The sequence below is a fragment of the Rattus norvegicus genome, chromosome 2, assembly GCF_036323735.1.
Source record: "Rattus norvegicus strain BN/NHsdMcwi chromosome 2, GRCr8, whole genome shotgun sequence".
Classification (NCBI taxonomy): Eukaryota; Metazoa; Chordata; class Mammalia; order Rodentia; family Muridae; genus Rattus; species Rattus norvegicus.
In genome coordinates this window covers 114168891-114196488 of record NC_086020.1, presented here as the reverse complement: position 1 = coordinate 114196488, position 27598 = coordinate 114168891, and the positions used below count along the sequence as shown (strand labels likewise).

General features: G+C 40.9%; 1 protein-coding gene across 6 annotated transcripts in view; it reads left to right on the top strand.

Moving 5' to 3' along the window:
* Positions 1 to 20955, top strand: part of Skil (SKI-like proto-oncogene) — a 28130-nt gene extending 7175 nt beyond the window's left edge. For 2 of the 6 annotated variants that reach the window (XM_063281143.1, NM_001398591.1), the window contains 5 exons: positions 9905 to 10002; positions 11684 to 11778; positions 15142 to 15371; positions 15728 to 15952; positions 16829 to 20955. In XM_063281143.1, coding sequence (XP_063137213.1) covers positions 9905 to 10002; positions 11684 to 11778; positions 15142 to 15371; positions 15728 to 15952; positions 16829 to 16987 — 807 coding nt within the window. In that variant the 3' untranslated portion in view covers positions 16988 to 20955. Of the gene's footprint in view, positions 1 to 9904; positions 10003 to 11683; positions 11917 to 15141; positions 15372 to 15727; positions 15953 to 16828 lie in introns of all 6 variants that reach the window. The other 4 variants (XM_039103606.1, NM_001398590.1, XM_063281142.1 and 1 more) reach the window with 3 other exon arrangements.
* Positions 20956 to 27598: the final 6643 nt, after the last annotated feature.

The following is a 27598-nucleotide window of genomic DNA, read 5'->3' as shown; positions in this document are numbered from 1 at the left end:
CTCTTAACCGCTGAGCCGTCTCTCCAGCCCAGAATTAAGATTTCTAACATTCAGATTTGTCTGCTCTTAGTACAGAATTGTAGTTTTACTTTATACAGTTAAAGGAATATTGTTTTTTTTTAGGTGATCTATGATGCAGATGTCCTTAAGATAAACAGCTTAGATACTTTCTCCTTGGTGGTAGAGAACTTAACCTGTGTTATCCCTCAGTTGAGATTCAGTTCATGCTCCCCCTCCCCCAAAGAAATTAACCATTTCACCCCCTCTAGTTTTGCAGTTTTGTTTCTGTGGTGATCACTGGAACAATGGTACACATATTTCTCATCCCTGGCAAGGTGCTATATTTATAGGAAACAGGCTTCTTGTTATAATCCTAAGGAAGTAAGCAAATACTTTTTTAATATATGGTATTCATTCATTCTTTTTTGAGTTCTGAGATCAAATTCAAGACCTTGCCCATGTTTGTCATGTTTTATCTGAGGATTCTCTGTGTAGCCCTGGCTGTCCTGCAACTCATACTGTCGACCAGGCTGGCCTCAGAAATCCACCTGCCTCTGTCCCAGGGGCTAGGATTAAAGGTGTGCTGCGTAGGCCAGCAGGTTTTCTGTTTTCTGTTTTTAAAGAATGGCTTGATAATGGTCATCCATAATTATTATATATATAACAGTGTAACTCATCAAATGAGAGGATAGATGTGAAAGCATTTGGAAATTGGAAGTCTATTATGTAGAGATGTCAGATGGTATTGAATGGTTACTGAAATATTAATATGTACATGGGAATTCCTCCTCGAGGTTTGTAATAAGAAACAGAAGCATTTTAAAATTACTAGACTGCAACAACCCAAACAGGTATGTCGATTGGTTTCTTTGAGGTGGTGCCCACTCGCACTCTGGTTGACATCTCCTTGAGGTTTCAGATAATAGAGCCTAGTGCAGACTTGTTTGGATTGGGTCAAAGTTAATTTGGAACACTGTTTTCTTTGACAGTGGATCTTAATAGGGAGTTTATGATGATTGAGTCTTTAGAGTTTATTTTTTGTAATACTGGAAGTTCCCTGATTTTACTGTAAAGTTTTATAGTACTTTAGGGATAGTATGTCTTAATTAATATAGGACATTAATTTTCTTAATCTAAAATAGAATCATTAGCTTTTTATTTTTTTTAAAGACAGTAAAAAGTTAGATATTGATTCTTTTTAATTTGAGTTACTTTTTTTTTTTGGTTCTTTTTTTTTGGAGCTGGAGCTGGGGACCGAACCCAGGGCCTTGCGCTTCCTAGGCAAGCGCTCTACCACTGAGCTAATCCCCAGCCCCTTGAGTTACTTTTCAAACTACAGCTTTTCATCTGTGTACTTTTTGTCTCATGCGGGGCTCCATGAGAGAAGTAAACCCTACAGAAAATGCTTGGGAAGCTGCTTTGCCAGTTTCCCCAAGAACAGTACATTGCAGCCCTTCACACAAGTCAGTGTCTTAGCATTTTTAATACTTTTTATAACCAGGTTGAAAAGGGTCAGAAGGAGCATGAGATCATTTTAGTAGGTTATTTTTTTTGTTTTTTTTTTTTCTTTTTTTCTTTTTTTCAGAGCTGGGGACCGAACCCAGGGCTTTGCGCTTGCTAGGCAAGCGCTCTACCACTGAGCTAAATCCCCATTCCCATTTTAGTAGGTTATTAACATTTAAATATAGCCAAAACAAAATAGAATAAAGTAGAAAATTGGAGATACTATACACAGTAAGGCCAATATTCTTTTTGTATTCACAGTGAACATTATTTGAATGTTCAAATCACACCATTTTTTTTTTTTTTTGGTTCTTTTTTTCGGAGCTGGGGACCGAACCCAGGGCCTTGCACTTCCTAGGTAAGCGCTCTACCACTGAGCTAAATCCCCAGCCCCCACACCATATTTTTAAAATGCCTATTTTTCCAAATAAGACAGAAAAATCAAGCCTTATATTTATTTTTTTAATTGTAAAAGAACGAGGGACACATGGAGTACTAATAATAAGAGGTAGATGGGATGCAGTGATATTAATAACTGTTGCAAATACAAATGATCTGAATACCCCCAGTTAATGGCCAGATTACCAGATTGGCTAAAAATGGCAGTTATGTGCTGCCTTAAAGAAAACTATCCAGATAGAGCGTCAGTAAAGTTAAAAGTTGAAGCATGGAAAAAGATAGCACCTCTGAAATCTTACAAAAAAACTCTTATATGAATTTGGAGAGCTGCCTCAGTGGTTAAGAACATTGACTGCTCTCGCTAAGGACCCAGGTTTGGTCCCTGCAGATGTGTTTTACAGCTAGTTCCATAGGAGCCAGCCCCTTTTGCCCTTCTGGTACGCATCTGTATAGATTTGGCTTTAGCCTTAGCTTTATACATGATATGTTATACACGTTGAACAGTTGACAGGTATCAGTGAAAATACTCTGGTGGCATTGAGAGTGCTACTTTGTCTAAATCTACGAGGCTTCTACTGGCAGGGTTATCTGAAGGAGTCTGAATTGGGGGATTACCTCAATCAGATTGGCCTGTGGTGGGTCTTGGGGCACTTTCTTTATTGCTAATTGATGTGGGAGGTCCTCCCCCGGGCAGATGTTCCTGGTTTGTAGAAGCAAGCAAGCCAAGCAAACCAGGAATCAGCTTTCCTCAGTGGTGTCTGCTTCAGTTCCTGCTTGAGTTGCTTTTGACTTCTCTCCCATGGTGAACTGTGACTTGGAAGTAAAGTCACATAAGCCCTTTCTTGCCTTCCCAGGTTGTTTTTGGTCAGTGTTCTGTCACCATGACTGAAAGCAAATTAGAGCACTGCTTAATTGTCTAAGGATGTGGCTCAGTGGCTGGATGCTTGACTGGTGTGTACAGGGCTCTGGACTGATCCTAAGCACTTGGAGGAAAAAGCTGATGTTCGTAGTTTCTTACGTAAAGCTCATAGTATAAAATTTTGTTTTCCTAATTTCTTTAACTCCTAACAAGACTCTTACCAGTTCCTCACATTGCAAAGGGATAGCTGTACTACAGCTTCACACGGTTTACGATAACGACTACATATTTATTATTGCAGAGTTTGGTCTTTCAGTGTGAGCAGCAGGCACTGATGTCACTCCCGGGGATCCACGGGATCAGCTCTAGATACGTTAATGCAGGTGCTTAGATCACTGTGCCTCGGTTTTGCATTAGGTTAGTTAATTCTCAAGAACTGTGGCATGAACCTAAAGCTGAAAAGCGCTTAAGTAGCTATTTGCAACCACATAACACTATTTCATTTCAGTTGTTGACATAATCATTCACAATATGCTGAGCATGCTGAGGAAAGCAGATACCATCTGAGGGATTGGGTTTCCTTCAGTGAACGTTGTTGGCAGCCATGGGCTACGAGGTGCTTTGTGTACCTCTGCAGTCATTTACTGACCACTTGAGTGTCTTAGTGTTACATATGCTAAAGAGACCCAGAGCCAGGCATCTCATTTCATACTAAAAGAGATATTTCTTAAGCAGTAATAGCTTGATCTAGTGGTGTCCTTGGAGAGGTCGTGGATTTATGTTGAACCTATTATATAATAATGCGCGTTATATTTTAGTTCTCATGTAAGCATCCCATTAAGACTGTTAAGCTTGCCGGCCAGCATACTGTCTCTGAACACAAGAAGTTAAAGATGATGATTATTTGTAGCACTTTTAACTGTTGTTTGATGTGTGTGGGTGTTTTGTCTGAATATGTCTATGTGTCACTTGTATGCCTGGTGCCTGCAAAGAAATCAAGAAGAAGCTGTCTAGCTACCAAAACCGGAGTTTCATATGTTTCCGGGTTACCATGTGGGTTTGGGAGTCAGACCGGGTTCCTCTGCGAGAGACAACAGTTCTCTTAACTGTGCGCCTGTTTTTAGCATTTTTAACAGTTCTGCTTTTAAAAGTATTTTTGGAGGGGCAATGAGATGACAGTGGGTAAGGGCTTTTCCATCAATCCTGATGACCTGAGTTCAGGCCCCAGGGTATCCATGGTGGGAGAAGAGAACTGTTTCATGAACATACACACTTTCTCTCAAACACACACACATTCAACTCATATGAACACATCCTCACACTCTAAATATAAAAACATGTAAATGTCTTAATTTTTATTGGGAATTTGGAAGATTGATCAGCATTTTAAAACATTGTCTTAGTTTTTTAGATAATAAACATTTGTCACTACAAATTAAAGAGCATAATATTAATCTGATATTATAATTACAAAAATAAGCATACCACTTAGAAACCAAGTTTATTCTGGAGTGCAGTCCTAGCACTCATAAGAATTCAGTGCAGTGTGGAGTATTTGATACAAATAGCTTGGAGCAGGTGGACATGCTTTTGTATTTAAAGTAGTACCAAAAATTCTTTTTAGAAGATGAAGTCAACTTCCCTAAACTGTGTCATTGTGAAACTGATTAGCATGTGTCACCCAGACCAATTGTTGCTGCTTAGGATGTCTGATTATGTAAGGGCTGTGTACTCGAGGTACCAGAGCCAAGATGTAGACGTGTAGGAAAACTTTAAGACTTTTCCTACGGGTTATTTATTAAAAATTAACTTATTAAACATTTTGGGATCCTTTAAATTTTGTTTTCATGGGTGTTAATTTGATGTTTAGTAGAAAAGGAGTCTTTGGATTGAAATAATGTATCTGAAACTTTGTATGTGTGAAATGGTGCCATCTGTTAATTTTGACGTAGACGATGGTGGGGCAGTCCAGCAGTAGAGCATTTAAAATAATAAGACTCTGCCTTCAATTACTAAGTGATGTTCTTCTCCACTTGCCAAGCAGGAAAATGCATATTGCTTTAGTGTTTGAGTACACAAAGGAGTAAATTGTCCCACATCGAGTGTAAGAAAAAAGGCAGAGGATGCTCTGGTTTCGGGATCTAATTTGTATTTCTGATCAGGAGCGGGAGCGTTACTGTGGTATCATTTAATTATATTCTTTCCCTAAAACCTAATTTGTATGTTGACACAAATGCAGGCTTAGAAGAGAAAATCTGGCATGACTGTTACTGTTTCATTTTGTAATATGTGCTTAATTGTTTTTAACATGCAGTTAGGATAATTCGTTAGGAGTGTGTTTTATGGCTTACCGCAGCATTTAGGCAAAATGACTTTGCAGTACTTTATCGCTGTTGGCATTGTGCATCCCTTAGGATTTGTATAAAGTTGTACATCTTAGAAAATGCAACCAAACAGGTTCAGCTTCCCCTGTGCTTCATGGAGGAGAAAGATCCAAATCTGAGAGTGTCTGGAGTTTCTTGGTAGCCAGTAAGTAACCTTGTGCCACTCCCCTGCCTCTTATGTCCTTTCGTGTTCTCTTCACTGGTGCTGATGATTGAACCCGCGAGCTAGTTGAGCACACATGCTAGGCAAATGCTCCGCATGGACCGTTGCTACTCCAGGGTCTTCAGAGTCACCCAAAGCACTGCGTGGTAGGCATGGTGCTAGGTACTAATGTGTAAAATAAAGACGCTCTCGACCTCCAGTTACTGTTGAGAGGCCAGATAGCCACTTGCTAGGGTTGAATGGGGGAATCAGACATTGGCTAGGGACAATATCAGGTAATTGTTGAAGGAAGTGTTCCAGCTAGCTTCAGTTGTCTGCTTGGGGCATTGCCTAGGTCAGATTGGCATTTTTTGATGGCTTATTGATGTAGAAGAGCTCAGCCCGTGATAGGCATTATCAGCCATAGGGTGATATAAGAAAGCCCTATCACCCTATGGTGATATATAAGAAGGGCTGTATAAGAAAGTTAGCTGAGCAGAAGCCAGAGCAAGCCAGTAAACAACCTTAGTCCACGGGTGTCCGCCTCAGCTTACCTCGAGTTCCTGTGTTGACTTCCTGTGGTGATGGGCTGTTACCTGGAAGTGTGAGTCACAGAAGCCCTTTCCCCACCTTGCTCTGCCCATGGTATTTATCATAGCAACGGATGGCAAACTCGAACAGGACGTTTGCTCAGAGCCTGTGGTCTGTGACTCTTTTAGTTGACTGATGTAAGAATAAGAAACAAAGAATAGAAACTGAGGAGGATGAATACTTAAAAATAAATAAACGCAAAAGATATGTTTCAAATGTAGAGAAATTGCTGAACTAAAGGCATAATAACCAAGCGTGGTGGCTCAAGCCTTTAGTCCTAGCACTCAGGAGGCAAAGGCAGTGGATGTCTTGAGTTCAAGGCCGGCCTGGTCTACATAATGAGACACTGCCTCAAATGTTTAAAAAAGGGCATTCTGTGCTTGTATTATGAATAAAATGACCACACAAGTCAAAGTAGGCTTTTGAAATAAATTTAGTGATTAAAGTTGTCATATTCCAAATCAAAGTTTGAAAAATTCTTGCAAGCTGTTCTGAAGATTTCAGATTCTAGTCTGTATACTAGGAAAACCTATTTAATGTGTGGTTCAGTGTAGTGATTTTAACTTTAATGTTTGAAGTGATTTATGGGGCAATATATCTAGACTTGTTTAAGATATAAGATCAATTATGAGTTTTGTTTAATGAGTTTAACCACAAAGTTTGACTTAATTCAAGATAATCTTGTATTTCCCTGGATTATTAGAGTAATTACTGAATTACTGATGTTTCTCAACATGCCCTCTCATCAAACGGAGTTAAGCTACCCCGAGCATCACAATGTTAAAGAAGTCAGGTTTTTCAAAAAAAAAAAAACCACCTTTTGTATCTTTAAAATTTTTTACATTTTTCTGTGTATGAGTGTTTTGCTTGTGTGTGTGTGTGTGTGTGTGTGTGTGTGTGTGTGTGTGTGTGGTGTGTATGTGCCTGGTACCCCTGGAGATCAAAAGAGGATGTGTGATCCCGTAGATTTGGAGTTAGCGATGGCCATGAGCCTCCATGTGGGTGGTGGGAATTGAACCTGCGTCCTCTGCAAGAGGAACCAGTGCTCTTAACTGTTCAATTAGATCCCTAAAATTGTAAATATTTAAAGCGACTTTAAGTGTTCCAAATAAGTTTAGATCTAAATAGTTTACAGAATATAGCTTGATGATGTCATCTGGACTCAAGACTTAAGCATCAGTTACCATAGTAACTCAAAGTACTGGTTTAGTCATACACAATTGAAATGTAGTAAATGACTTGCTCTGGCCTATGCTGACACCCTCAGATTATCTTTTGCTACAGCAGGTTTTATGGCTATATTCTGTAATTCTTCTCTCAGGTTATCAGTGGTCTATGAACATTTGTCCTTTAGTATTTATTGCTAGAAGTCACTTCTTTTTAGTCTGCTGTAGGCCGAGGACCTGTGAACAACTGATTGCTTTACTTTGTAAGTAAGTGGTTGAGTTTGCCCTGATTCTGAATAATACATCAGAATTGTGCTACTTATTGGAATCTTAAAGAATATTTTATTAGCTTCGTGGATTTTTTTCCCAGAAAAATAGCCTACTCACATAGCAGTCTTCAATTAATAACCCATTCTTTCTTGTTTTGTGTTGTTTTATATTGTTTTTGAGCTGGAGTTTCTCTGTGTAGACCTGGGTATCCTGGAACTTACTCTGTAGACCAGGGTGGCTTTGAGCTCAGAGAGATCCCCCTGCTTCTGCCTCCTGAGTGCTGGGATCAAGTGTGCTCTCTTCTTCACCCTCTCCCTCTCTCCCTCCCTTTCCTCTTCCTCTGTCCCTGGCTCTCTCTGGCTCTTTCTCTCTTACTTTGATAATCAACTTTTAAGCCATTTAAAGCATTCCTGTGGTGGCTTGATAGTTGGTTGCTCTTCTTAGAGGACCTGGGTTTGATTCCCACCACAAACAAGGTGGCTTACAACCATGTGCAACTCCAGTTCCAGGGGATCTTATGCCTCCTTCTGGTTTCCTCGGGCACATGATCCACAGATAACATGCACACAAAAATATTTATACATGTAAAATAAAAATAAAGATTAATTTATGAAAATATTCTTTTCTTCTATAATTTTGTAGTCTTACTTGTATTTCAATTTCCTCATCTAGTAATTCTTAGAAAACATTAAGATCTCCCAACAATACAAATTATTTTTCATTTTTTTAGTTTTCTAAATATTAAAAATTACAGTTATTTATTGGGGGGAAGCATTTGCTATGGACATACTTGTTGTGGTCAGAGGACAACTTACCAGAGTCAGTTCTGCTGTGTGAGTTCCAGAGATTGAACTCTTGTTATCCCGCTTAGTGACAGGTGTCTAACATGTGACACCAAGTGTCTAATGTAACCACCTCACCCAACATTTCTTTTCCAGTTTTCTTTACTTTTTAAAAAACTTTTCCGTGGCATTAAAGTCACACTTGTGAAGTTGTGTAAAGTTTACTCTAGAGTTGTTCCTTCTGTTTTTGTCTTTTTGTTTGTTGGTTGGTTTGTTTCAGGCATTGAGTTGCTTGTCTGATCTCTCAGAAGTTTTTTTAGTTTACAATGGTTTTCTTCATTAGCAACATGTCTCCCCACGAGACTCCCATGAGCCCCTGGGCCACTGCGAGTTGACTTTACTTTTACCAAGAACTGCACGTCATTCTTCCCTTTGTGTTCTTTCCTGACCTGAAATGTTGGGACATATAAACTACCCTCCCTAACTCTTAGTGTTGGTGACCATCCCTTGTATGATCACCATCACACTTTCTTTTTTTTAAGATTTGTTTATTTCATGTATGTGAGTACACTGTCGCTGTCTTCAGACACACCAGAAGAGGGCATCGGATCCCATTACAGATGGTTGTGAGTCACCATGTGGTTGACCTCTGGAAGAGCAGTCAGTGCTCTTAACCGCTGAGCCATCTCACCCAACCATCACACTTTTTATGTGCAATGCTGGAGATTGAACTCAGGGCCTTGCTTATTATGCCAGGCGAGTACTCTGCCCTGGGCTATAGTCAAAATTCTGTGTTTTCATTATGAGCTTGTTAGTCTCCCATCTTCCTCCTGATTGCAGATGGGATTGGAGGCAAGCGTTCAGAGATTAGCCAGGTGCCCTGTTAGGTGACCGTCCTTAACCCACTTTTGGACCTGTGCACATCGCATCTCTGCTGTCTGCCTTCATCTGGCCCCTTTCAGCTCCTCCTTCGCTTTTCTGTCAGGGACCCTTGTTCCCTATTTCTCCTCACAATCAGGGGAGTGACTGTCACGGAAATATGTGAGGACAAAGTATCAACCAGGCCAAGACAAGAAAACTGCTAGAACCATAGACTATTCTTTTAGTGTTGTTCTAAAGATCACTGCTTAATGGAGGGGGCGTTTATTAGAATTAATTAGAGTGTGTAAAATTCTTAGCCAGTAATACTTAGGAAATTACCAGTTACCATTCCCCTGTTCCTTTATAGGTACTTAAAAAAAGCTTTTAATATTTATGAGGAATATGGTTTACTAATTCTTAATAGCAAGCACAGTAGTTTCACGTTTAATTGGCCAGAATACTTACTGCTATAGAATGGTATCTAGTTAAAATTTTAGCAAGTGCTGTGGCTATGGGGTAGAGGAAAGTCGATTGTGGCACCAAGAGTAAGAGGTTCTCAATGCTGTGTATTTTCAGGATTGTGTTATTTTATTTGGAATTGATTTCCAAAGTATGAAATTGTTTCTGCTAAGCTGTGCCATTTGAATGTGCGTATTGAAAGTTGTGACAAGATAGTAGCAGTCGATAAGTCAAGAAATGAGACATAGCACTGTGGGAGAGCTCCTAATAGAAGATGAGCCTTAAAAATGTGACACTTGTTCTGCAGCCCTATCAAGTGGACAGAAGATTAGCCAACAGGGCTTGGCTGTGAAGCCCAGTGGTTAGAGTGTTTAACTAACGAGGGCAAGACCCTGGATTTAATCCCTGGGTTCTATCCCTTGAACCATATTGAGCAAAGAGGATCATCTTCTCCTCTCAGTAATGTTCCTTTCTGTGTACTCCTACAGACAGATACGCCTTCGGGAATGGAATTGCCACCATGGTATCCTGTTATAAAACAGGAAGGTGACCACGGTCCTCAGACCCATTCATTTTTACACCCCAGGTGAGTGAGCCTGAGCTTGCCTAGTGGTTGTGTGCTTGTTTGTTTGTTTTTCCCACCCCTTCCCTGACTGGTTGATTCTTAGTTGGTTTGTTTATCTGTTTATTAACAGCTGTCTTCCTACAGTTCTAGGAATTAAGACTTAAGTCGCTTACCTTTAGGTTTTCCTTGTTAGCTAATGCTAATTCAGAGTTGTTTTAGGCAAGAACATTGGGATTGAATGCATCTTTTGTGTGGGTGTATATAAAATTTCAATCTTGAAGTAGAAATTGAATCAATTTATTTTATCTCAAGAGATGAATGTGTTACTTTGCTTTTTGTTTTATTTTTATTTTTTGAAACCAGTTCTCATTAGGTAACCCTGGCTGGCCTCCTTATGTAGCCCAGGTTGGCCTCAAACTCACAGAGGTCTGTCTACCTGCCTCTGCCTCCTGAATGTTGAGATTAAAAGTGTGTACCCCACATAGTAATTTTAAAAACAAATGGTTGAAACTTGGAAATTTTATAACCACATCTTTCAAAATCAAGAGTTTGTATTTCAATAAAAATCCTAGTTCAGTCTGAACCTTAAAATTCACAGATGTGCACAAATCACTATCATACAGTTTCTTATTAAGTCTTCTAGGCGATATTAAATCCGTAAGGGTTTGTTTAATTTTTAATTAGAATACCAAGTGTTCGGACCTAGAGATAAAGAGTAGTAACACAGGCATCCTGCAGAGAGAAAGTGGGACATCTGATTCTTCTGTCTGTGCTTGGGGCCCTTTCCTTCTATTGAGTCGCCTTGTCCAGCCTTGTGTGAGGCTGGGCATGTTCAGTTGGTATCCCTGGGCGGTCTGCGCTCCTCTCCCCCTTAAAGAAAAATGGAGGAGTGGATCTGGGGGGAAGTCAGGGAGAGACTGGAGGGAATGGAGGGAGGGGAAGAATTAGAAAAAAGAAATTGAGATGTAAAAGGAGATGAAAGTGTAGGGCAGGGTTAGATAAGGGACCGTTTCTCCTCTTGGAAGGTTACTTAGATTCTAAATTACAGATCAAACTCTGTAAAGTGTCTCAAATTTGTTATGTAAGACTCGTAGATGACTCAAGCTCACAGTTACGTGAACTTGGAGAAAAATCAGTGTTGTCCTTTTAGTTTAGGTTTGTAGTGTCTGTTATTGCTGCTTCATTCATAATTTTAAGAGACTGTTCTATGGATTTTGTTGCAAGGATTGTGGGGCAGTTGGGCAGTACTCCTGTGCTCTCGCTGAGGTGTGTAAGGTCCTGGGGCCTCACCAACAGAGCTGCTGAGAAGCCCAGGAGTTGGCATCCGTAGTTACTCGTGTGTTGAGAAAGTAGTAGAGCGCAGGAGGCAGGCCTGGGCTACAGATGTGAGGTGTCAGGCTTGGGCTTCCATCCTTTTTAATTGTCAGGTGGTCTTAAGGAAAGAGGAAGAGACTCACTTTTGTTTTCTAATTTTATTTATTTATTTTTTAGGGTTTTGAAGTTACTCTCAAAATAGCAAAATCCCTCAGTTTTGCTGTCTTAAGTACGGACTTTCTTTTCTGAGAAGTCTTTTCCATGGCCTGGATTCTTTGTGTTTTATCTTGGTTATTCTGGTAGCCCTGAGGGTGTAGAGTGGTGGGTGTCACATCCTAATGCACACTTAGTGTGATGTAATGTGTGCTTTGTTTTCCCTCTGTCTCAGCTACTACTTGTACATGTGTGACAAAGTGGTTGCACCGAATGTGTCGCTCGCCTCTGCTGCGTCCCAGTCTAAAGCGGTCACCAAGGCAGAGACAAGTAAGTCCATCTCCAAACAGTCAGAAAAGCCTCATGATAGTAGTAAGCGCCAAAAGACAGTGTCTTACCCAGACGTCTCACTTGAGGAGCAGGAGAAAATGGATTTAAAAACCAGTAGAGAATTATACAGTTGTTTAGGTAAGTATTCAGAAGTTATGTTTTTCAAATCAGATAGTTAAGAAACACATTTGCTCAGTATTTTAAAGGCTTTTTGTATTTAAGGTAATTTCCCCTTCTGTAACCACAACTTTTACTTTAAAACAGTTCTAACTTTGAAAACTCAGGATGGTTTCTTTGCACCTCAATTGCGAGCTTTCTAGAATGTGGCAGCCTGTGGAGGATGATGAGAAAGGACGACTAGCTCCCATGCAGTGACATTGTCACCTCCCTTTTTCCTTCCCCTTCTTGTTGGTAGAATCCCTTATCTTCGCTGTTTTTTCTTCTGTAAACAGAGATACCACTTACCTGATGTTAAATATATCTGCATTGGATTTGTGGTTCAGGAGGTATAGAATGGGACTGCTTATATAGTAAAGCAAAGTTGGGACAGATAGATGACATCGGTGTAGATCCTGGCTGATACCTTGGAGAAAGCCTGCCTGTTTCCTATGCCTTCTAAAATGCGTAGACCATAGGGAAGGTGTGCATGAAGATACAGCCCTGTTCCATGGCGCATTGCAGCTTAGCCATGCTCAGTGCCATGCAGCTGAAGTATTTAGCATCCCTCGGGTGTCCGTCTGGCAGTCCTGTCTGCATACAGTGTGACAGCTTCCTGTATTTGAATTATTATTGCTGTGATTCAGTTTCTTCTGAATTGAACTATGATAGTAATATAACACTTGCATTCTGTTTGGTTTCTAATTAACTTTCTTTAATGATTAAGAAGTAATGTGAGGGACTAGAGCGCTAGCTCAGTGGTTAGGAGCACTTGTTGCTCTTTGTGAGGACCTGGGTTTGATTCCTAAGCCCCCACATGGTGGCTCACAACTCACCTGTAACTCTAGTTCCATGGGACCTGATTTCTTCTTCTGACCACTGCTGGTACCACATATAAGTACACATGATATACAACATACACACAGGCAAAACACAACTAACAGAAACTAAATTAAAAAAACAAAGTGAGGTAGTTTGGCCTACCATAGAAGTTCAAAGCATACAATCTGTTTGTCTCTAGTGTAACCACCATGTCGTGAAAAGTATCCCAGCTGTTTAGTCCCAGAGCATTGTCATGGCTCCTGTACAGATAGATCCCTGTCATCCTGTGGCAGTGACCCGATGGGTGACTTTAGCTCCTTGACCCTCTGTGGTCTCTATGGATGTGCCTATTCTGGACAGTTTAGATAAAAAGAAGGACAGTGTGTGGTTTTGAGGTCTGGTTTTACTAGGCATGTTTTTCTCTACTGTGTTTCTAGTAGGAACAATTTCTTTTAAGAAAAGAACTTAATGTTTTCCTGCGCTTATGCAGGTTTTGTTGAACCCCTCTTCAGTTAGTAGATATTTTGCATTGTGTCCCCTATGTAGTTATTATGAAGAATACTGCCAACTGGCATGCAAGTTTTAGTGTGGACATACACTTTCAGTTCTTGTTCGTATGCGTTTAGTGGTAGAGTGTATTGGGCTGTGTAACTGCTGATGTTCTGAGAGACTGTTAGACTGTTCCACAGTAGGCACATGGTTGAGAAGTTCTCAGCTGTCCTTGAAGGTTTCACAGTCTGCACATCTCTGTCCGCACTGGAACTGTCTATTCTGAGTACAGTTATTGCAGTGGTTATGTATGGTACAGTGTTGTGATGACTTGGACTTGTCATTTCTTAATGACTGATGAAGTTGAGTATGTCTTTATGGTTTTATGGACACTGGATATTTTATTTGAAGAAAAAGCCCTGTTCACAACCTTAGCTTGTTTTTAGCTTGGGTTGTCTCTTTTGTGTGGAGGGAGTTCCAGGAGCTCTCTTTATGTTTTGATCCTTATTAGACATAGATTTGCCAGTCTCTCACAGTTCCCGTCCTTCGTTCTGTTAGTGAGGTTGCAATTTGTGTGCAGCTCAGTTTGTTGTTTAATTTGCTTTCTTACCTCATGGGTTGCACCTCCAAATGCATTGTCTAGGCCAAGGCCAGAGAGATTTATACATAATGGCTTTAGCTTTTACAGTTAATTCTTTGATCTTGTATTGAGATCATTTTGAAGTAGCATTTATGTTAATAGAAGTTTCACTTTTTCTTTCTGCTTACATGTTCGGATTGCTGCCCATTTGTTGAAGAGATTGTTCCTTTCTGGTTGAATTGTCTTGGCACCATGATAACAGCAGTTTAAAGTTTTTGAGACAAGGTCCTTGTTGGTAGCCCAGGCTGGTCTTGAGTTTGATCTCCATCAGCCTCCTGTGTGCTGGGATCACAGGTGTATGTCACCTACCGCTCCTGGCTTGGATGCTGAAATTACTCTTTAGTTAGCATACAAAGCAGTAGGCTTCATAGTCTATCTTCATACATATATATCCATGTACTTTGCTCTAAAAAATAGGTTCTGCTTTACAAGTTTGCATGCTGTCCTTCTCAGGCCTTGTGTAATTGTGAATCATTCTGCTTTAGCAAATGTGCTGTCGAAGTGAGCACTTGGACTCTGCGTTCCTTTTTGCTTATTTAAATGTCTAGTCTTCTGTCGGCACCACAGTTTTACTGGTGTGTATGTGCGATGTGTTTGTGTGCATACGTGTGCATACATTTGTGTGGGGTGCACGCGTAGCTTAGAGGATAACTCTGGGTGTTGCTCTTTGCCTCCTACCTTGAGACACAGTCTTTTTGTCGGTTGTCGTTCAAGCCTCAGGGATTCAACTGTATCTACACTTATTTTGCCTTAGGAAGGCTGGAATTATAATTGTGTGCTGTTGCACATGGCTTTACAAGTGTTCTGGGGATTCAAACTCGGGTCTTCACACTGATGGGCAAACACTATCAGCCCCACACTGTAATGTAGCTTGCAGGAAGATTTGAAGTTGGGGGTTGTGAGTCTTCCCAACTTTATTACTCTTTTTCTAGGTTGTTTTAGGTATTTTGAATTTCTCACATTTCAATGTGAATCTTAGAATGAGCTAGTTAGTTTCTGCAGAAACAGGAGCTGCGGTTTTGATGTGGATCACACTGAGTAGATGAAGCCTTATTCCATGAGCATGCAGTGTCATTTCCTGTCTTCATGTGTTAGTTTCTTTTGTAGTTGTCATCTGGCACTGCGTTTGTTAATTCCTTCTCTAAGTCTTTTATTGCTTTTGATTGATTTATAAATGGAATTTATTTTTAACTTATGGATTGTTCCAGTGACTTTTTACCAATGGTATTAATGCTCACCCCCATTTTTTTCTAAAGATTCATCGGTCTCAAATAATTCTACAAGTAAAAAGAAATGTGAATCTACCATTTGCGACTTAGTGAGAGACACAGACAAGCAGGGTTCTGGAGCCTCCTCTCCACTCGTGGTCCGAGATGTTACTTGTGAAGATGACAAGGGGAAGATCGTGGAAGACGTGATGAGAACCTATGTGAGACAGCAGGAGAAGCTGAGCTCAATTCTACAGAAGAAGCAGCAGTTGCAGATGGTAACTGTCTAAGCAGTAGCCATTGTTCTCTCTCCGTTTTCCTCTAAGACAGGGTTTCCCTGTAGCTCTGGCTGTCCTGGAACTCACAGAGCTCCACCCGCCTTTGCTTCCTGAGTGCTGGGATTAAAGGTGCGCACCACCACTGCCCGGCTGGAAACAGTCAGTTAAGATACATTTCAGCAGTAAGGACATCAGACTAGACACTGCAGATGGACTCCGCTGTTGTGCTTTATACTGAGAAGCAGTTCTCTGGCAGTCACTTCTCTGCAGACATGATAGCACGACTGCACTTCACACACCTTGTGACGTATTTCTTCCTAAGGATAGAAATAAAGAATTTTCACTTTGTGTTACAGGAAGTGGAGATGCTGAGCAGTTCAAAGGCGATGAAGGAGCTCACTGAAGAGCAGCAGAATCTACAGAAAGAGCTTGAGTCTTTGCAGAATGAGCATGCTCAGAGGATGGAGGAATTTTATATTGAGCAGAGAGACTTAGAGAAGAAGTTGGAGCAGGTGATGAAGCAGAAGTGCACCTGTGACTCAAACGTAGAGAAAGACAAAGAGGCTGAATACGCAGCCCAGGTGAGTGGCCGTCTGCAGCATGGGCTGGACCCGTGGCGTGGGCTGGACCTTACTGTCAAGGAGTTACTTTGGTCAAGTCGGGCTAGATTTCAGGATGGGAAATTGTTTTAAGCACAGCTTTTATTCACTAAGGTAGTGCGTTCTCTTTCTCCTTCCCTCCTCCTCTCCTCCTTTATTCTGCTTTCATTGTGGGGATGTGTGGAGAAGGTATCATTGTATAGTCAAAATCAGAGATCTGACTGCCTCCCAAGTGCTGGGATTAAGTGTGTGTGCCGCCACACCTGGCTCTAATAAGGTTTTTTAACCTTTATTATTTTCACTTTTAATTGAAATTCTGTAGTTAATTATCTAAATTACTAATGTCTAGTACTCTAAAATTTTGCATCTATTTGGTCTAGGGAATGTAGATGATTGGTAAAGCATCTGCTTAACATGTATAGGACCCTGTGTTCGATCTCTAGCACCATATAAATGAATAAACAAGTAAATAGGATCTAGTTTTTCGTTATTTTGATAGAGTAAGATGAGCTTTTGTTCCAAATTAGCAAACACAACTATTGCCTCCTGTACTTGGAAGTGGAAGCAAACATAAGTAAGGCTGTGTCACTCCTCTCACAAACGCTGAAGACGAGCACATGGACATGCAGCTGTGCAGACTGTCGGAGTGACGCCGGCAGCCTTTGTGCGAGCACGCCACATGCTTGTTCCTCGTGACGCTCCTAGTCCTCCAGTCCACTGTCTTGTCAGTTGTCACAAGTACTAGGTGTTCTAAGATATGCAGGAAAACAGTTCGTTTTGTTTCATAGCCATGGCAGGATGACTGAATGGGAAGCAAGTCAAAGTGATGGAAAACTAACGTCGGCTTTTAAATCACAGCTGGCAGAACTGAGGCAAAGACTAGACCATGCTGAGGCCGACAGGCAAGAACTGCAAGATGAACTGAGACAGGAGCGGGAGGCGAGGCAGAAGCTAGAGATGATGATAAAGGAACTGAAGCTGCAGATCGTGAAGTCGTCCAAGACCGCCAAGGAGTAAGCGGAAGAGGAGACGCGCCTGTGTTTGGTTGGCAGGACTTCATGTTTGTCACTTGCTTTGAAAATTGAATTCTAACATCTTACTTGCATGAAGGTAGCTAGGCATTCTGTTCATTTATAGGGCAGCAAAAGTGAAGATTATATATTAATACAGATTTTTTCCATTTCCAAATGAATGAAAATGTATGCTCCTTTGTACTTTTTCCAGTTGGCTTGGTAATAATAACCTATGTAGTTTGAACCGTAGGCAGTCTGCCTGTATTTCTAACAGTTACACTTTCCAAAGCAGCATCCTGTGGTGGGAAGTACCTGTGTCAGCTTTCTTATGCATTGCTTCAGGCTCGACCGACCGTAGATATACAGGTAATGTTTATGATACAAAGCTACTCACTCTGGAGCCTTCTCATTACAGAATCTCTTGACTTTTATACACCCAGCCTGTTGTTACTTTGTTCAGGTTGCAGAATGAGTTTCCTCTGGTTTCCTCCTAGAGGAGTTTTCCTGATGAAATGCTAGTAGCACCTCCCCGACATACAGCGGGTGGGTGGGGCACACTTTGCTGTGCTCTGATGGTACACACAAGAAGCAGTTGTAATTTGTCTTTCTGTTTAAGAGTGACCATAGCTAGATATGTGTGTGTGACTTCAGAAAATTAAAATGCTTTCCGAACTTTTCCTGTTAATAGAGGTGTGAAGTACTCATTCATGTGCATGAGGAAAGTGGATTCCACGGACGCACACCGCTTCCTATGTAACTCACAATGCTCTGTACAGTTTTTATATGTAGTCTTACAAAGGTCTTATGAAATTTATATAATGGATTTTTTCTTTTAAATTATAAAATACTAAATATCTTAAATATTGTTTTGGACTTTTGTATGTTTAAATGTTATCTTAAAACTTGCACAAATGGACCATGATGACTCTTTGATCTTAAAATCAGGAATTTACAGTCAGCTAAGAAAATGTGATAGGTTAATAATCCACAGTGGGAGTATCTGCTAGGAGCAGGAATTGTAGATGACATGAATTCCGTGATTTGAGGAAGGGCAGCCTCTGCACTTTTCTTTGTTTTTGTTTTTTGCACATGAAGTCTGACATTTTTACCATCGAATTTCACATTACTAGATGGTTGGCTTGGGATTTACTAGGGGAAATTCTTAGCAACTTTGTACTTTGTTGTTTTTGTTCTGTTTGGTCTCCAGCTTGCAGAGACCCTCTTGCCTCTGTCTCCCAAGTGTTGGGTTGGCAGGATGAGCCCCACCACCGCTGGCCCTGTGCAGTTCTTTTGGGATGTCCCTGAAAGCAGCTGTGGCATTATCTTCTGTTTCATGTGTCCCGAGCTGTCTCATGGTACTACATGCAGTGACCTGAGATCTGCGTTAAGGAATAACTTAGGAGAAACGGCTGTCACTGTCCTCCCCGCTGTGAGACACCAGAGTTATCACACCTGTTATGGTCATACTTTGTGTTATGATACTGATGTCTAAGGCAATTTTTCTACTTTCCAAAAGGGAGTTTGTTTCCTAAATATATTGTGACCTAAATGTGGTTTTATTCTGCTATGTTCTATAATTTATGTATTGACTTTTGTAACCTCCTTGGGAGAAACATGTTAAGTGGCACAGGGACCATATATGTCATTTTATTTAGCTCTGGAGAAGGAAACCACAGGCGTTTGTAAAATAGCATTAGCTTAGATGTCAGTTCATTGTGCTTGGCTGTGTGGGAGGCAGACTCAAGGACTTGCACCATTTATTTTTCTGACAGAAGTGTTCTGCTTATGTGCTGCTTAGTAAGTGTGATTTTTCTAGTCTTGATGAAACTTGCCTCGTGACATTGTTGAGCGTAGTCTTCACTTTCCAGAAGATGAAATGATGTGCCATCATTTTCTGTCTAAACTTCCTTTAAAGTAATTTTTAATCAGCTGTAAATATCATATCTCCTACTGTTGAAAGTAACTTTAATTTACATTGCACCATATAGCTTGAAAACCAACTTTGAAATTCTGTACTCCTCCACAAGTGACCTCTGCTAAAATACCCATAGGAAGCTTACTTTGTGCATGCTTGCTTTGTGTGCTGGTTGCTGTCTTAAGGTTTGCTTTGGTGTTAGGTCTCGTGTGCTGTGCCAAGTTCACTGGGCAAGCAGATTTCCCTTCGGAGTCCATCCTCTGTTTAGGGGGAAATGAGACCATTTACTCTGAAAAGCTGTGTTTAGGAGTGGAAGACACAGGCGTTAGCTTTTATACTGAGTGAAGAGTGATGCTTGCTCTGGATGGTTTTTCTCTATGGTCCACACTGAGGACTTTGTACCACGTGTGTAAAGGTATTAAGTGTGGAAGCTCCTGCTGCCGTCAAGCAGGCTTTAAACAAACCACAGCTGAGACCCAGCACTGAGAGATTCTACCAACAACTTAGGCTTGGTTCGGGCTTTACCATTTTTGAAGTTTAGTCTTTCGCTTATATCTCTTGTGTTTTGGAAATAAGGATGTTTTATGCTTCTTGAGCTAATTTTATAACATATTTAATATATAAGCTGTTTATATGTAAAATCTTTTGTACAGGGGTGGGAAGGAGTAATGAAAAAACTGATTTGTACATAGTGAATTATAAAGCAGACCGAAGTCGGTGAAACAGTGAGTAACCTCATTGTTTGCAGGCTCCCTGCATCCCTCCAGAGTCCGCCAGAACACTGGTTAGTGTCTGTGTCTGTGGCTCCTGTCTGCAGAAAAGCAAAATGAAAAGGAAGCACAAGTAATAAGAAACGTGCCCGAGGTATTTCCCTAGCAAGAGCTGCACAGCTAGTCCTGAGGGTTTTCATCCACTTCTGAAAGGTCTGCCCACCATGCTATGCTTTGAGTGAGTAGGGAAGGATGCTTGTTTTCACTTGTCCGTTATGCATTTAACCTTTAGGGCAGGACATTACAAACTGACGACAGATTGTGTCCATGCTGTACCCCTGCTCCTGAACTTGGATCTACTTGTTAATGGTTTCATGGAAGCAATCAGCAATATGTGATATGAACTGCTGCATTACTTATTATACTCGTGGAACTGAGATATTTAAACAGAGCTTAACTTTTTTTTTCTAGTGTAAAATACTTAAGCGTTTCCACTATTGGAAGAAAAGCATATATGGGTATTTTGTATTGTAACTTGTTTAAAAGGACAGTCTTTTTTAATCTTCCCACTTAAATGCTTTTAAAATATGTAATACAATTTGAAGCTTGTTTAGAAATAGAATTAAATGTCTTATATAGTGCTACTGTTTTGGAATTAGAAAGTGATCAAATACAAAACATTTTAAAATTAAGCCCAGAAAACAAAATAGTGTTTAAAGTTAGTTTAGTATAAAAGAAATTTATAAGATTTTTTCTTCAATATAAGATACCTCACTTGAAAATAAAGAAAGCACAGCACATTAAAGTAATTCTCATGAGAACACCCCATTAGAATAATTGCTAAATCTAGGACACCTTTTGAGTTGTGAGTTTGTGATACATGTAGTCACCATTAGCTTTTCTGCTGGAAGGACTTCCCGTAGTAATTTTAAGGCAGTGTAATAGTTCAATTACCCCACAGTTTCTAACCTGGGAAGGCAGTATGTGAATGGTCCCTTCTGCAACTACGGAAACACATTAGCTACATTGAGCATAACTCGATTGATAATTTTGCCAGTGCATATAGTTTTATGATTAAAATTGCTGTGGTTGGTTGCATTACACGACACACAAAACTGTCCTCTACCTCACATGAAATAAATATTTTATATGGTTTTACTAAAAAAAATGACTCATCTATCTGGTTACTTAGTTTACAAATTTTGGATTATATTTATTGAAACATGACATACTGTGCTCTTAGCTTATACCTCAATCGTATTTTGTGCTGTTTGCCATTTTCATGCCTTGTATATAACTTGTATAGATTGGATGATATTCCCAATAAACACTTTTAATGCCAATGAAGTTTGGTTCAGATCATCTTGGTTTCAGCTGCTAATGTTCTCATCCCCCTGTGATGAACATTTTCCTTTCCTTTTAAACGGAGTTATCTGTCTCCATGTGTGTGAATGCCTGTATGTGTGTATGTTTACCAAGTGAGTGACTGGTACCTACAGAAGGCAGAGGAGATTGTGGATGCCGGGAACTGAAGAGCGTCTTCTGCAGTAGTAGGCAGTGTACTTACCCGCTCAACTACCCCTCCAGCCCCCATTTCTCTCTCTCTCTCTACCTTATTATGCACATATAATTAACAAGGAATTTTTATGGTAAATCACAAACTTGTATAGTATTATTCTGGTGTTAAAAGTGCCAGGATTTTGTGGTTGTCTTGCTACTTGGACAAACCTTTGGGCAAACAGTGCCAGTATCTGAGTATCAAGTACGGGGTCAGCTTGACTGGGTGCTTTGGTTTGGGTGATGTCATTAGACTCTGATTGGGCCAGAAGGCTTGCTCTGGTGAGCTCATCATGTGGGTGTGGACAAACAGTTCCTCAAGTATGGACGTGTTGTCTCTGTTGATGGTGTGGCAGTGTGGAACTTGACTTCCCAAGTAAGTCACCCAGAAGACAGCAACGTCACTGTTCGTCAGACCAAGATTCCAAGTCACTCACTCACTTGCCTTGCCTTTGTGGGCTAGAAATGGGTTGCTAGTCGGGTGTGGTGACACATGCCTTTGACTCCAGCACCCAGGAGGCAGAGCCTGGTGGATCTCTTGAGTTCTAGGCTATCCTTGTTTACAGAATAAGTTCCAGGACAGCCAGGGTGCCACAGGAACACCCTGTCTCAAAAAACAACAAACAAATGAAAAGAAAAAAGAATGAGTGACTGAGTCCAGCTTAATACTTGATTGAGGGGTTTTCATAAGGGCACAAATATGGAGAAACTGTTACAGTCATTGGGAGTCACTGAGAATGTGGTTTTAATACTCTGCACCATTTATTTTCTGTGACATAAATATACACTCATTTTGGCCATTTTCAGAGTAATCCAGTGGTGCTGTGCACATTCACTGTTTGCAGCCATAATTATTTCCAGACTACCAGTGTTACTGAGCGGTAAATCTTGCCTTTGTGTCTAATTTCACTCTTGTAGGTATTACAGGGAGTGAAAATATTTGCCTTTTGTGTCTGGCTTCCTCCTGTTGATAGGCTTTCAGGATCCTTCCGTGTCACAAGCATCCTTTACCACTGACTATATTTTCTATCTTTCTGCTTTGTCTTTTTCACTGTAGTCTTACTTTGCTCGTTGCCATGACAGAGTAGCAGACAAAAGAAACTTAAGGAAGGCCTGGCTTCTTTCTGCTTACAGTTTGATGGGATACAGTCCATCTGGTCACACTACCCCTGCTGTCGGGAAGCAGAGGGGTGAATCTGGTGCTTGACGTGGCTGCTTTTCTTTATTGAAGTCTCTCCCTTGAGCCAGCGCTGCCTTTGTTCAGTATCCTTCCTCTTCAGTTAAACCTCTCTGGAAATAACCCGCCAGAAGTTTATCTGCGGGGTATCCTACATCTCAGGTTAACTCTTTGATGAACAAGTTTAAAATTTAAATTTAATAGTCCAGTTTATGTTACTTGTTGTTGTTGTGTTTTTTTTTTTATTACTCGTTGTCTTGGAGTCATAATTGTTGCCAAGTTCAGTGTCACTAATTTTGGTCCTTGATCAGTTATCACTTAACTTTTGTATCTGATGTAATACTGTCTCCCCTCTCTCCTCTTCTTTATATATTGGCTTCCGGTTTTCCTACCCCTCTTATTGAAAAAAACAAGTCACAAAACCAACCTCAGTTTTTCCCATCAAATGGTCTTTGTACCTTTATTGGGGGGAAAAAGGTCACTTAAGCATATTTCTGGGCTCTTTTATATCTGCCCTTACTCAGAAATACACTGTTTTGACGCGGAGCTTTGACGTAATTAAAATGAAGACGTGTGAGTCGTCTAAATTTCTATTTAAAAACAGGGCCTCATTGTATGGCCTGGCTGGCCTAGAACTCAGAAATCTGCCTACCCCTCTCTCTCCAGTGCTGGGGTCATGTGTGCCACCATGCTGGGCCTCAGATTTTTTTATTCTTACTACTTTGATAATTTGGTATCTGTTGGGTTTGTTTTGCTTTCATATGACTGGAATTTTGATAGGATTGCACTAAATACGTGGAGTGCTTTGGGTTTATTGCCATCCTAACAAAATTAGATTTTAGGGAGAATGTACTTGGGATGTCTCTCCACTTAGGTCTTTAATTTCACCCAGGATTTTTTTGTAGTTTTCAGTCCACAAATCATTCTCTTTCTTGGTTAAACTTATCCTTAAGTAATTCTTACTGATGCATAGAATAAATTAATTTCCATTTAGGATTCTTTTGTTTTTAGGGTATAGGAATGCAACCTGAGTTTTACATGTTTATTTTATAGACTGGCACCTTGTGGAGTGGATTTATCAGCTGGTGGGTGGGAGTCCTTGATCATTCTTTTTTTTTTCTTTTTCTCTTTTTTCTTTTTTTCAGAGCTGGGGACTGAACCCAGGGCCTTGCGCTTGCTAGGCAAGTGCTCTACCACTGAGCTAAATCCCCAACCCCGTCCTTGATCCTTCTTGATGACAGAGTTTACTGATTCAGTCTTCTTGTCACTTGTTTAAAATTTTCTATTTAGCATTTTCTTGGTGGATTAAATGTGCCCAATAATATACACATTTTTCTCTTGGTTATTCAATTTATCACCATGTAATTATTACTCATACGTAGCAGTACATTTAAAAAATGAAATGCCATTCCACGATATTGCCAGCACTGTCGGGCCACATGTTGTGCTGGTTAGAACAAATGCGTTTTCCATTTTGATTCCTTTCTGTTTTGTTTTTTTTTTTTTTTTTTTAGTCATTATGTTTTGTTGATTTTTTTTTCTCCCCTTGAAAAAGGAACAATTTCCCTTGAGGGTCCCCAAACCTTTTGTGTTGTTTTTCTGGTGTCTTGTTTAACTCTCGCTCCTCCTTATTAGTCTGCTCTTTCTACAGTCTTCAGGCGTCTCTCGGTCCTCTTTCTGTAGCGAGGAGACAGAATGAGACTGAAAGCCGGTATTAGTGTGTGTGCGTGCATGCTGGGTGCTCACCTCAGTGCAGAGATGAACTTGTGGAGTTGGCTCTCCTTGTTTTCTTTCTGGGTTCTGAGGGTCAAACACAGGTTGTCTGACCTGGGGCAAGTGCTCCGACCTGCTGAGCCATCTTGCTGCCCTACAGAATATTTTTTTAAAAAATGTTGGCATTTGTTGCCATAAACTCCCCCTCTTAGCATCACTTTAGGTGCACACAGTGAGTCTTGGAATACTGTGTTTCTGTATTCATTTGTCTCAAATGAAAATTATTTTAATTTTCCTTTTTTTTTTGACTCATTGGACTTCTGTGTGTTTAGTGTTTATGTCAGGAGCTTTTATTTGGTTCCCATAAACTGGGAAAAATTTGAAATTTCTCCGTTTATTGATTTATAATCTCCCACACTTGTGGTCATAAAAGATTGTTCTTAACCGCTTAGCTTTCTTTTGCTTGGGACTTCGTTTTTCCCTCCCCCATTTCCTTCCTTCCCCGTGTAGTATCTCTCTGTGTGTGCCTTATGCATTGCACCAAGGTGTCATGCTACGCACATGCTCTGGTTACTACTGAGCAGCTCCCTGGGTCATCTTTAAATTGTTCCTTCTGTGCCTTTAAAGGCAAAAGGAATATGCACCATCTATTGAGATGCCCTATCTCTTAAGAAACCGAAGATTCATCTTATTTTAGAAGTGTGTGGTGTGTGTGTGTGTGTGTGTGTGTGTGTGTGTGTGTGTGTGTGTGATATGTGAAGTGGCCTCAGGGTTGGTCCCCAGATACCATATTCTCAGCACAAAGGAGATTTATTACCCTAGAGGGGCAAGCAGGTCTGTACATAGATGCTGCCTCTGTGTGAGAAAGACAGGAAGTATGTATGAAGGTGTGGGATTTAAGGAGAAACCGGGGGTGTGTGGGGGGCGATTCTGTGCTAGGATGAGTGGGTAAACCATGATTGGACAGGTTAGCCAGTGTAGCCACATAATGAATTTCGATTGCTGGTCCTTGGCGGTTTGATAGTTGGACCTTGGAGTTTTAATCAGGCACAGGGAAGTGGCCAAATAAGGGAATAGGCCTTGGTGGCTGGCTTTAGGAATGTAATCTAATGCTCTAGCAAGGGAGAGGGAAGAGGAGTAGGAAAGATCTGCTGGCACCATGGTTGCCGAGCATGGTGCAGCCTGTTAGAGAGCTGTCAGCATGTATTCAAGAGCGCAGGCACCAGGGCAAGCCAGAGAAGCTGGATCGTCTGGAACTAGAAGTACAGGAAGTGCTAGCCGCCCAATGCATGTGCTGGCAGCTGAGCTCTGGTCCTCTGCAGGAGCAGCAAGTACTCATGGGAGCTGGAGAAATGAGCCGGTGCACCTCTCCAGAGCCCTTGCTGCTCGTGCAGAGGACCAGGGTTCAATTCCCAACACCCACATAGCATCTCCCAACTGTCTGTAACTCTAGTTCCCAGGATTTTGACATTCCCAGGCCCTGGATGCACATACACAGGCAGGAAAAACACTCACACACATGAACGTTTTTTTAAAGAGCAGCAGCATTCTTAACCAGAGTCAGCTCTCAAGCTCCCTGTGTGCCTTCACTGGAGAACTAAACTAATTTACATTCGTGCTGTATTGGTCGGGGAGACTTTACACGGCCGTTGGCTTGTTTTCTGGTTCTTTTACAGACCCTTTGTTCCCTCCTTGGTGTATTTCTTCATAATTAGATAATTCTTTTGAAGTGTAACTTTTTTTTTTTAAAGATTTATTTATTTTAATTATATGAGTACACTAGCTGTTTTCAAACACACCAGAAGAGGGCATCGTATCCCATTACAGATGGTTGTGAGCCACCATGTGGTTGCTGGGAATTGAACTCAGGACCGCTGGAAGAGCAGTCAGTGCTCTTAACCACTGAACCACCTCTCCAGCCCGAAGTGTAACTTTTGATTTCTTTTTTTTTTCTTTTGGGGGGACAGGATCTCACTGTATAGCTCAGAATGGTCCCAATGATGCTTTCACGTGTGCGTGTGTCCCCAGTGAGTTTCACTAGGGTTAGTCACATGGATATGGCTGATGGTTTACAGCAGCATGGACACTTTAGCAGTGACTACACCAGTGAAGATCTTTCTCCCCTATCAACCATTAACTGTGTGTAAACCCTGGGGCTGAAGAGATGGCTCAGTGGTTAAGAGCACTTGTTGTTCTTGTAGAGGACGTGAGTTCAACTCCCAGAACCCACGTGCTGCTTCATAACCATTCAGAAATCCAGTTCTAGGGGGTCTAACATCTTTTTTACATCCCCAGGCACAAGGAGCTCCTGTGGTGCACATGAAGATATGCAGGCAAAACACTCATACACATAAAAATAAATAAATCTTAACAAACAAACGAACCTGTGAGCCTTGTATAAGTAATCACAACTATAAATCTGAGTTTGCCACAGCTAAGGCACGCCTGGAAGTCAGAATTCTACACCACTCCCAACCCTTCCTTCCTTTCTTCTTTCCTCCCTCCCTCCACCCTCTTTCTTCCTATTTCTTCTCTTATCATTGAGCCTTAGAGGAGGTGATAACCAATATAGATGTCCCATTATGACTGTGAGTTCAACAGTTACTTATTATCAATACTTTGACCACTTATGAGTCTCTGCGGTCACCATTTTGAGAACAAACACAAAAAACTGAAAGTTTCTCCGACCAAGATCCAAAACACCATCATTAACGTATGAGCGTAAACATAACTATTTAAAAGGCCATTTGACAGCTACACTATTAGCAAAACACCAGTAGCTTCCCCACGAACGAGGGCATAGTCCCTCCCCAGCCACTGGGTCTTGGTTGGCTTACAGTACCAGATGTGAATTTCCCATGTGTGCAGCGGGCAAAAAAATCCAATCACAAAAAGACTGGTTACCTCCATGACGATCTTGGCCACCTATGCATCTTTATAGTTGATCAGAATTGTTGCACACGGGGTCCACAGTCAAATAAGACTTGGGTGGCAATTGTCTTCCAGCAGTCTGAGTAGCTTATTCTGGCACATGAGGGCTAGCCAGTAGAGAGAAGTTTCTACACCAGTTCTAGCTTGGTTTCTCTCTTGTCTAGAAATGAAAGTATGTGGTGTCCTTAACAATAACCTCTCCCTCTCCAGTTCTGGCAGGCAACCAATAGCAGTGACAATCGCTTGATTATTATTTTGGGAGCCTCTGGGTCTCCCTAGCCAACAACCTATAGGGAGGTGGCTCTCCCCTGGCTCTGGGGTTTTTGTTTAATAACCTATGACCGTTGGGTGCAGTTAACCACCCCGTGTATCTCTGTCAAACTCTTAAAAATTGATTTTTTGATTAAGTTATAAGCTATCACATTTCATTTTTTGGATAACAGACTTGGCACTTTTTGCTTTGCATGCCTCTCAACAAGTCATCGCAGCTTTTTAATTTTCAATACTTCTGTGCTTTTTATCAATAGTGTGGGGATGATTTGTTCGCACGCCACCATGCAGTACTTGAGTATACCGAGTTTGATAGTGTCCTTAATTTTCCCAGTGAGTTTT